This window comes from Schistocerca serialis, chromosome 1 (genome assembly GCF_023864345.2).
Source record: "Schistocerca serialis cubense isolate TAMUIC-IGC-003099 chromosome 1, iqSchSeri2.2, whole genome shotgun sequence".
NCBI lineage: Eukaryota > Metazoa > Arthropoda > Insecta > Orthoptera > Acrididae > Schistocerca > Schistocerca serialis.
The window spans coordinates 811611094-811623110 of NC_064638.1; the positions used below are offsets into that span (position 1 = coordinate 811611094).

The 12017-nt window shown below is 43.0% G+C and overlaps 1 protein-coding gene across 1 annotated transcript in view; it reads left to right on the forward strand.

Annotated features, from left to right (window-relative positions):
* The window catches only part of LOC126484199 (zinc finger and SCAN domain-containing protein 12-like), a 65753-nt gene that overhangs the window by 41134 nt on the left and 12602 nt on the right, over positions 1-12017 (forward strand). The window contains exon 9 of the mRNA XM_050107615.1: positions 2040-2234. Coding sequence (XP_049963572.1) covers positions 2040-2234 — 195 coding nt within the window. The remainder of the gene's footprint in view (positions 1-2039; positions 2235-12017) is intronic.

A 12017-nucleotide genomic window follows, 5' to 3' on the forward strand; every position in this document is an offset into this window, starting at 1 on the left:
ATACCCTCCTTTCAAGACACTGTCCATTCCATTCAGCTGCTCTTCCAAGTCCTTTGCTGTCTCTGACAGAATTACAATGTCATCGGTGAACCTCAAAGTTTTTATTTCTTCTCCGTGGATTTTAATACCTACTCCTAACTTTTCTTTTGTTTCCTTTACTGCTTGCTCAATATAGAGATTGAATAGCATCGGGGAGAGGCTACAACCCTGTCTCACTCCCTTCCCAACCACTGCTCCCTTTCATGTCCCTCGACTCTTATAACTGCCATCTGCTTTCTGTACATGTTGTAAATGCCTTTCGCTCCCTGTATTTTACCCCTGCCACCTTTAGAATTTGAAAGAGAGTATTCCAGTCAACATTGTCAAAAGCTTTCTCTAAGTCTACAAATGCTAGAAACGTAGGTGACCAGCATTGTTTTTCTAACGTGTTCCACAGTCAGCAGTTGGTTGCACCTTGTCCCTGAATTGGCTGTCAAAACAGTCTATTCAGCATGTTGAATGAGGCCCCCCAGGCATATACACTAGGTGCATCGGGTATTCCTTCTCATGCGTTTCTGGCATTTCCCTAAGGGGGGACCATTATTCACTGCATGTTTGTGAACTGCTGATGATTAACGGACCCTTGCCCTTTTGTGCTCACCTCCCCTTGACATGAAATACAGCAGGCTTCTCAACAGGTGAAGTATGTTCAATGGTTTTAGTTTCTGTGGAAAACAGCAATTTGAATTTGTTGATAAAGGGAATGTGAGCAATACTCTGAGTTCTCTCTGTTCTCTTCCTCCCCCCAGAAGGGCCCCTAAACCTACCACCAACATGCCACTCACAGTCAAATGGACATGTACTCCCTGTGGAGCAGACAACATCCACGCGATAGTGTAGCATTGGATGTACCTTTCCTATTTCTGGTACATGTTTCTTGGTAGCTCTCTCAACAACCCCTTTGCAGTAGCTTCCAGTCACTTGAAAACAGTCAGCCCAATTTTCAGTTGCTTGCAAACAACAAGTGAATCGTTCCATTCCTAAGGACGACGTAGTTGGGCTGTATTGTGGGTGGTTCATTATGGAACAGTAAGAGAACAACTTTAATTTAAGCTTGTTGGTTCTCTCTTTATTTTTGGATGTGTTATGTTACAAAGAATACATATTTAATTTAAGAACTGAAACAATGTATACCCAATAAAGTTATTTCTGTTTTGACAAAGGAAAAGATATCCCAAATGAAATTTATCCGTTCCCTGAAACCATGTGGAACTTTGTGATTTTTTGTTTTATTTTATTTAAAAAAAATATTATTGTGACTAAAAACTTGAAAATGTGGAATTTATTATGAATACAGATAATATACACCGATGTTGGAAGGGGAAATTAAATGTTTCATTATAAAACAATTATAGAAATGTAAAATGCTGTACCAAGAAACAGCAGTTGCCTTTAAAAGAGTTTTGTTCACATTGCAATCATATACTTTCAAACACTTCCTTAGAACAAACTAGTCAATGAGTGAGAAAAGGGGGAATGTTGCAATAATTACATAAATAGCTACAGTAAAATTAAGGGAATGTGATCTTCCAAACAAGATGCTGCTGAGGAAATTTGTAGAATGTGATTCTGTCTCCTTGTAATTTTCCAATTTTATATAGTGTTACTTTGCTGACCTGGAGTACCGACTTGTTTTCTGTGGACGTGCACTATTTTCCATGCTATTTAATTTCCATCATATATATAAATATGAATAACCTGAACTTTAAGAAGCAAAGCTTAGTCAAAAGTTGTATATTTCTTTCTGCAATGCTGGTAAACAATATAGCAGTGGAAAACTGTGTAAAATAAAAGGCAATGAATAATTATGTCAAATATTGAATACATTTTGTGTGTAAACTCGGGATACTATTAATTTGCAAATAATGCATCTTACCATAGTACATTGGCTTCCCTTCAAATAGTGCTCAGACTTCTGGTTTCGAAAATGTGTTCCTTTATTGCTGACATGTTTCATATAACTAACTTGTTTCTTTTCTTTACCTCTTAAATATACATAGCAACACTACAATATCCACACAGGCGAGAGGCCATATGCATGCAAATTCTGTGAAAGAACATTTACAAATTACCCCAACTGGCTGAAGCATACACGTAGACGTCATAAGGCTGATCCTCGAGGAGGTGTAATGCAGCAGCAGTCACAGCAGCAGCAGTCGCAGCCACAGCAGGCACAACATATCATGCAGCCACAGGTACCAAAAAATTAATGTAGAAACATAAGTTAATGAAATATTGCATAGGTTATCAACCCAGCTCATTATCTGAGCTAATTTGGCAAATTCACAATCCAGAATGAGTTGCAGGTAATTGACTAATTACCTTTTAAAAATAAAATAAAAAGATCAGGACCAGAAACATTTTAGTTCATTAGACATTTTTTTATTAACAAGTGTGTTTTCAAATATGTGCCTTGTAGTGCATAGCCAGCCAGGTGTTGAGCAAATCATTTGCCATTGAGCTCTTTTCTAATGGAAGTTGTGTATTGTCCGTATGATTCTGTGCCAAATATACATTGAAAGCAGCAGAAAATTGTTAACAGGTTCTGTTCAATGTGAGTTCTGTAGCTTTGCCCACCATTGTTTTGCAATAAGCTATTTTTATCCAGTTTCACTCTAAATTCCTGATTCCTGTTATCATCAGAACTCGCTCATATTTACTCACCCAAAAAATTACAATTCAGTTTGAATCTCTTCCTTTGGTCTGATATGGTGGAGATCACACAAAGTTGCATAATACTAAAAATTAGCTGTGTTGTAAAGTTCTCCAATCATTCTTCCTGCAGTTGATGGTAGTGGGAGTCTGATATATATATATAATGGAAATCAGTGAATCCTAAACTTAGCTATTACATTTTAAAAGCTGCCGCAAGGGCCTTCAAATGGCTATTGAATAAGAGCAGTATTAATCTTTTGGTTGTATGGTTCCATTAACAGAATGTAAATTTTGATAATGCTTTATCAAATTTCCAATAGCTCATAACATTTCACCATAAAAATGTTAAAGATTTTCTAATATTGTGCTTACTCCAGGCATTAATAGATATCTAATCTACGTGTCATCTCCACATTGTCATATTTCATAATTATTTACTTGGGTATATATATCATTGCATTTCACTATTCACATTTAAAAACACTGTGCTCTCAGTAGAGGTTATAAAGACTCAAATAGTGATTTCAAACTCAAACTCAAGAAGCCAAACTGGACTTGTTTGAATTCAAACTGCTACATGAGTCATTATAGCATCTGATGTCTCCAGCATTAGGAGGCAAAAAACCAGGCACAGAAACATCCCTCAAGCCATGATCTAGCACCCATGTAACAAAATGCAAATAGAGGCCATGAAAGTCAGCATATATTATCAATATAACATTTTTTAACTTTTCATCATTAGGGCTCTTGGTAGACTGAACTCTGCTTGTGTCTTCATGTCTTGCCATCATAGGAAGGTTTACTGTTACTTTCATATAGTAATATATTCACTTATTTTGACAATTTCCTGACAAATGATCAGGGTAGTGAGTATTATATTCAGATGTTTCATGTTTTTTATATTATACTTTATGACTTGTTCCACACCCATGAGAGTCACCTCATTTTTGGGTCAATGGAACGAAAACTAGATCTAATCTAATCATAGTATCACAGTAAAACAAATCATAGGAAGTTCTTCCTTTCTGTTTATTCTGCTTATTCACAGTCTGGTTGGAGCATAATACTATTACTAATCATTTCCTCTTCCCTTAACTATTTCATCTCTTTTTGAAACATGTACTTAAAAAGGTGGCTGTGGTGGTCCAGTGGATAGAGCACTAGGCTCTGGCCCAAGGTCTTTCCTCCAGGATGGCCCGGGTTCACTCAGCTTGCTATCAAATGAGTGTTGACCATCTCTCCCAGGGAAAAAAGGCAGTCAGGGCAATGGAACCACCACCTTTCCCTTCCTAGTGCCTTTACGAAGAACCCTCGTGTGGGCCCGGGGGTTAGAATAGGCCCTAGGTTTTTCTGCCTGTTGTAAGAGACGACTAAAAGGAGACCACACCTTTCAGCCTTTATGTGATGGTCCCCTGTAGGGTTTGACCTCTGTTTTGCAGAATTTTCCCAAAGAGCGAGCCAATTGGGGGAGGGTGACTTACATGGTGCATTGTGCCCATTATACATTGAGATCTGTAGCCCACTCTCTCATCGTGGCATTGCAGTCCTGCTCATCCTCCATCTCTTGAGTGAGGACACCTTCCTGAGTGCATTTTCCTCCACCCACTATGCAGTGCCGTTTTCTGCGCCAACGAGAAGCATGGAATTCTTTGCACCTCATATCCAGCACAGTAGCCGGTCTGTTGTAGTTGGGCCGCCATGTACGCTATTGGTTGTAGCCCTCTGACTATACAGAGATCGCTCTGCTGATGCATGCACCATTAACTCCCCATGTATGCCAAGGAATAGATGCCCGTCACCCTAGGGCATCAGGACTCCCGCAATGGTCATCCTGCCTGGTGGCCTTTGCTGCGGCTGGGTGGCAGCCGTGGGGAGGCCTCGTGGTCAGAGTGAGTGGCATGAGGGCAGATGATGCATGATGAAGCGTACCACATCATCACTTGCTGGTGATGAAATGTCAGCAGTCTCTAAGCGTTCCAAGTCTCAGTACAATGCAAGGAAGTATGATCCTAAATCGTTCCCCTCCATGGCACACCATGGTAGGAATGCCAGGCTAAGGATGGTAGCAAACCTTATTCGCCCCAGTACCTCATATGTACGAGAGCTGATGGGGCTCCTTTGTCTCAATGAAGCATCAGTTTTTTGTGGAGCATTTAGAGGACAAGTTTGGGAGGTGGAGGGCTTGTCCAAAATGCTGTCAGGGTCAGTCTTGATAAAAATGGCATCCTCTGCCCAGTCATGGGCATAACTCACTTGTGACAAGCTGGGGGATGTTTCTGTTTCCGTCATGCCTCATTAGAGCTTAAATGTGGTCCAGGATATTGTTTTCCACAGGTACCTCAATTTGCAGTCTGACGACGAGCTGTGCGCCAACTTACAGTGACGAGGAGTTCATTTCATCCAGCACATCCATCGGGGTCCAAGGGATAATCAGGTTGCCACTGGTGCCTTCATCTTGGCCTATGAGGGTGACACATTACCTGAGAAAGTCAAGGTGATGGTCTACCGCTGTGATTGCAAGCCATATATCTCTCCCCCCATGCTGTATTTTTAAGTGCTGGAAGTTCAGCCATACGTCTTCCCGCTGTACTTCCAGCATCACATGTTGAGATTGTGGACGTCCATCCCATCCCAATACTACATCCTATATGTGTCAACTGCAGAGAGCATCATTCACCTTGCTCAGCAGACTGCAGGATTTTACAGCAAGAAAGGGAAATCATGGAATACAAGACCCTGCACCGACTGACCTACACTGAGGTCAAGAGGAAATTTGAGCACCTGCATCATGTGGCTATGACCTGCTCTTATGCTGCTGCTTCGAGAACAGTTGTAGCCCCGTCAGTTCCTCGAGTTCCAGTTGGCTCTTGGAGCCGGAAGACTACACCTGCCCCCTTGATGATGGGGGGAGGGGGGGGGGGGCATTTCCCTCCCTGTTGCTCCTGCACCACCTACCTTGGGAGCAGTGTCCCTGCAACCATCAGGGACACCAGTCCCCACTTCTCAGCCGGAGAAGCGTAAGTCTTCTTTGGATCACTCCCTTCCCAGGTTTCTGCTAGTGGGAAAGATGACACCCGCCAGTGGCTGGTTCCCGGCAATGCGGACCCCTGCCCTTCGTGGCTACAGGGAATATTACAAGAATCGTAGCAAATATAATAGAATGTCAGGTGGAGTTTGCGTTTATGTCTTGAACTCGGTATGTAGTGAACCTGTGCCCCTTCAAACTCCTCTTGAAGCTGTGGCTGTCAGGATATGGAAAACACAGGAAATAACTGTCTGTAACATATATCTGTCTCTAGAGGGTGCGGTACCCCTGAACATATTGGTTGCACTGATTGATCAACTTCCTAAACCTTTCCTATATTTTGGAGATTTTAATGCCCATAACCCCTTGTGGGGTAGCAACATGCTTACTGGCCATGGCAGAGATGTCGAAAATTTACTGTCCCAACTCGATGTCTGCCTCTTAAATATGGGGGCCGCTACACATTTCAGTGTGGCTCATAGTAGTTACTCGGCCACTGATTTATCAATTTGCCGCCCAGGTCTCCTCCCATCTATCCACTGGAGAGCACATGACGACCTGTGTGGTAGTGACCACTTCCCCATCTTCCTGTCACTCTCCCTGCATCATGCCCTTGAACCGCCTACCCATATGGGCTTTAAACAAGGCAGGCTGGGTAGCCTTCACCTCTGCTGTCATCATTGAATCTCCCCCTTGTCATGCCATCGATGTTGTGATAGAGCAGGTCACTACAACAATAGTTTCTGTGGCGGAAAACATGATCCCTCATTCTCTAGGGTGCCCCCGGCAAAAGACAGTCCCTTGGTGGTCACCAGAAGTAACTGAGGCAATTAAAGAGCATTGGTGAGCTCTACAATGACATAATTTGCACCCTTCCCTAGAGCACCTAATAAACTTTAAGCAGCTCTGTACCTGCATTTGCCTGCTTATAAAATCATGGAAAGAGGAGTGTTGTCGACCATTGGGTGCCATACATCACCTTCCCAAGTTTGGATGAAGGTCAGACTTCTTTTTGGGTACCAGTCCCCAACATGTGTTCCTGGCGTTAACATCAATGGTGTGCCCTCTACCGACGCAAATGCGATTGCCAAGCACTTTGCTGAGCATTATGCATGATCCTCCGCGTAGGAGAACTACTCCCCAGCCTTTCACACGCTCAAACAGCGGATGGAAAGGATTGTCCTCTTGTTCACTACACACCACAGTGAACCCTATAACACCCCATTTACAGAGTGGGAGCTCCTCAGCACCCTTGCACATTGCTCCGACACAGCCCCTGGGCCGGATCGGATCCACAGTCAGATGATTAAACGTCTCTCGTCTGACTACAAGTGATATCTCCTTGTCATCTTCAACTGGATCTGGTGCAATGGTGTCTTTCCATCACAATGGCGGGAGAGCACCATCATTCCAGCGCTAAAACCCGGTAAAAATCCGCTTTATGTGGATAGCTATCGGCCCATCAGGCTGTAAGCTGTTGGAATGTATGGTGTGTCGGCGGTTGGGTTGGGTCCTGGACTCACGTGGCCTACGAGCTCCATCTCAGGGCGGCTTCCGCCAGGGTTGCTCTACCACTGATAATTTTGTGTCCCTTGAGTCTGCCATCCAAACAGCCTTTTCTAGACTCCAACATCTGGTTGCCATCTTTTTTTACTAACATAAGCATATGACATGACCTGGTGACGTCATATCCTTGCTACATTGTATGGGTGGGGTCTCCGAGGCCCACTCCCGATTTTTATCCAAAACTTCCTGTCACTCCATATTTTCCATGTCCAAGTTGGTGCCTCCCCTAGTTCCCCCACATTCAGGAGAATGGCGTTCTGCAGGGTTCCGTATTGACTGTATCACTATTTTAGTGGCCATCAATGGCCTAGCAGCAACTGTAGGGCCGTCAGTCTCCCCTTCTCTGTATGTGGATGACTTCTGCATTTCGTATTGCTCCTCCAGTACTGGTGTTGCTCAGTGGCGCCTACAGGGAGCCATTCACAAGGTGCAGTCATGGGCTCTGGCCCACGGCTTCCAGTTTTCAGCCGTGAAGTCGTGTGTCATGCACTTCTGTTGGCATCGCACTGTTCATCCAGAACCTGAACATTATCTTAATGACAGTCCACTCTCTGTAGTGGAGAAGTATCGATTCTTAAAACTGGTTTTTGATGCCCAGTTGCCTTGGCTACCTCACCTTCATCAGCTTAAGTGGGAGTGCTGGCAGCACCTCAGTACTCTCCACTACCTGAGCAATACCAACTGGCATGCAGATCGCTCTACGCTGCTGCAGCTCTACAGAGCCCTTGTTCAGTCCCGCCCTGACTGTGCGAGTCTGGGTTACAGTTACCACCTCTATTTGAGGTCCATTCACGTACACCTCCATGGTGTACACCTCGGCCGAAGCTTCGTCTGGACCTTTTGCATGGCCCTAAGGACTCTGTTAATCTACCGCTTTCCGCTGTCACTTCCTCTTGATTCTTGACACGTTCTGGGGCTCTGAAGTTGTTTGCACTGATGACTCGATGACTGATGGTAATGTTGGCTTCGCCTATGCCCACAGAGGTCATACTGAACAGCATTCCTTGCCCGCTGGCTGCAGTGTGTTCACTGCAGAGCTTGTGGCTGTATCCCGTGTACTTCAGTTCATCTGTTCCTGTTCTAGTGAGTCGTTTCTTCTCTGTTTTGACTCCCTGAGCAACTTACAAGCTATTGACCAGTGCTACCCTTGCCATCCTTTGGTAGTGAACATCCAGGAGTCCATTTCTGCCCTGGAATCGTCCAGTCTTACTGTCGTGTTTGCGTGGACCCCAGGACACGTCGGAATTCCAGGCAATGAACTTGCTAATAGGCTGACCAAACAGGCTACACGGAAACCACTCCTGGAGATGGGCATCTCTGAAATTGACCTACGTTCTGTCTTGGAAGATTCAGTGGCATAACAGTATGCACAACAAACTGTGTGTCATTAAGGAGACTGAGAACGTGTGGAAGTCTTCCCTGCGGGCTTCTCACAGGGAATCAGTTGTCCTTTGTCGACTCTGCATTGGCCATACGTGTCTCACATATGGTTACCTCCTCCGTTGTGAGGACCCACCTCAGTGTTGCTGTGGCTCCCAAATGACAGTGGTCTGCCTCTTGCTAGACTGCCCACTTCTAGCCGCTCTGCAGCAGACTTTTAACTTTCCCAGCACCCTACCTTCGGTGTTGGGCACCAATGCCTCAATAGCAGCTTTACTTTTACATTTTATTCATGAGGGTGGGTTTTGTCATTTGATCTGAGTTTTAGTACACGTCCTTTGTCCCTCTTCGTCCCCCACCCTAGGACTTTTAGGGTGTTGCAGAGTGGCTGGCTTCTCCTTTTTTATTGTCATGATCAGCCAGCCATGGTAATCTGCTTTCTTGTTTTTAATCTCCTCTCCCTGTTTCTTGCGTGTCTCTGTGGTTTTCTTGTCCTGTTTTGTTCATTGTAGTGTTTGTTGTCCTTCTGTCATTCTTCCTTTCTCCTGTTATTGTGCCATACATCTTCTTTGTTTTCTTCTTTCTCTTGGGTAATTGTTCTGCTGGGAACAAGGGACTGATGACCTCGCAGTTAGGTCCTCCCCCCCCCCCCCCCCCTTTAAACCAACCAATCAACGAACCAACCAACCAGCCAACCAACCAACCATTGCAAGGAAATGCTGCACTCTACCTGCAGCCAGGCCTTAGCCCTGTCTCTGGCTTGTGCCAGAGGCTTTACCTTTTACTAAATAAGAAAGTACATATGGTTAATATGTTTGAAAAACACATAATGCATAAGAACAAAATGTTTTCAAAAGACACATGTTACTTGAAATGTTAGTAATTAACCACATTTGAGACAGTTTTTTAGTTTTATTGTTTAGTATTATTACCTATAACAAAAGTGGATAATTATGTGGATGCCTCATTGGTAAACAAAGATGCACACTGTGATTCCGTAGATTTTCCCGGCGTCTTATATGTTTATGCTCTTCATGGGTATGCTGCTGCATATGATTGTCTTCACTACATGATATTTTGGCAATCCATCTGGCCGTCATCTTCAGGTGCGAAGGCTGAGTATACAATCATGCCGGAACTGAACATTCACATGCACATAATTTTTTTTGCCTAACTCCAGCATATCGTATCTTATATTCAAAATAGGATTATTTTAAATTAATTTTGGAATGAAAATCCCAAGTCTTCATTTTCAGATTCTAACCAAACATTTTGTGTATATAAACAACCATAACAAGTAAAAATGTCACGTAACACCCAGAGATGAAGCTGCAAAGTTCAGAAAGCATTGTACATAGGAAATGAAATGAAATGCACTTTGAACAGAGGCAGTGTTTTACTCCATACTTCATTTATGGGCTGTTCAAGCAAAGGAAAAACTTGGAGTAGGATTATTTTGCTGCCTGTTTCTTTTATGTGCAGTGCCCATGACATTTTTGTTACTTTATGGTCTTGTACAGATCTCCACTTTACTGCATAGCTACAGTCAACTCCAGAATACCCACCAAACACAGATAAGCAGTATTCAAAATAAACCAAGCTAGTGTAAATATATAGATTGTATCATCATCATCACCACAATTATCATCACTGTCAGAACTTCCTCATTGATTTCTGTCCTGGTGTAGCTTTTCCCTCTCCACTGTATTCCATGTTACTCCTCTCCTCTTGAAATTGAGATTGTATCATTAACTTCAATTACCCTACATAGCTCAAATTAATCACTGTAAAACTGTTATCATTATGTCAGAATGCATAAGTGAGCACTTTGAGATCTGTAAAAATAGTAAACTTTCTGACCTCTAGTTGCGGATGAAAGTACTTCATAGCATCATAGATAGCAAGAAGTTCTCTATCATTTGTGCTCCTCTTTTGCTATGAAGGAGACAGCTTGTGAGAGTAAAAGGAGAGTGGCTGCCATGAATAGCGTAATAATAAAAACAAATAAACTAAATAATTACATTTATATGATATTCTTACTAAAAAAATCTAGACTGGCAAAATAGAAAGAGTAACATAAAAAAGCCATTCAGTAAACAAGCCGTTGTGGCCTTCAGTTCAAAGACTGGTTTGATGCACTTCTCCATGCTGATCTGTCCTCTTTATCTCTGCGTCCTACCTCCATCCAAACCTGCTTAATGTATTCAAGCCTTGGTCTCCCTGTAAATCTTTAATCATTATGCCAGAATGCATAAGTGATCACTTTGAGATCTGTAAAAATAGTAAACTTTCTGACCTCTAGTTGTGTATGAAAGTACTTCATAGCATCATAGATAGCAAGAAGTTCTCTATCATTTGTGCTCCTCTTTTGCTATGAAGGAGACAGCTTGTGAGAGTAAAAAGAGAGTGTCTGCCATGTGCCATCATGGAATTGTTGTAACACTGCACTGGTAACTATTTGGATTCCATCAATAACTAAATGGTGAGGGGTGTACATCAACAACTAGTGCAAGGACTGCATCCAGTTCAGGATGAGTGTGAAGTGCTGCATCAGTTTTGCTGCCTCAAAGGTAGAACTCGTGGCATCTGCCACTGGATTGGTAAGTTACTCTAGATTTTCAGACCAGCAAGTGCTGCTGTCTACAATATGTGTAGCTCTGTCAAGTGTGGCAGATATCAGTGATAGAAGTTGAATGTGCCAAGGAAGCAGCACAGTCTTCTAGCAGTATTCAGTTGAGAAATTTGTAAGGTTCCCTAGCAAGTTGACATGTGACTGACCAAATACATGCTTTGCAGTGTTCAGCTCTGCACCATAAAATTCTAAATGGTTGAGAACTTCTGTTAAGTGCCATCTGTGGTGCTCAGCTAAGTGTGTGATCCAAATATGCGACATAGAAAGGAAGACTGAACTGATGAATCATTGCCATGATTGTGCAGCATTCTGTAGGTCAAATGTCATGAAAAGGCTCCCAAATAACCCAGATGATGTGATGATGGCTGTCTTCAGTATATCTTTTTACACCACTGGTATCTGAGTAAACACCTTAGCACAATCAAGGACACTGAAAATCGTTGCACCACATAATGTGTGATTACAATCCCGTAATAAAGACACTGGGTAATGATTTGGTACTGTTCAAGCATCGAGTGCACAATAGCCCCACAAGGACACTATGCACCACACTTCTTTGATACAAGAGGCTAGGGAGATGACTATGGACTACAGGACGGATGAATAATACCTTCCCTAAGCATGGTGCTAAATTCTGCCTTCACAATGGCTAAGCGGTCGGGTGCTAGATATCTAGGTTTAAATGGGACAGGCAGTCCATCAGTGGTTTTAATACGATGA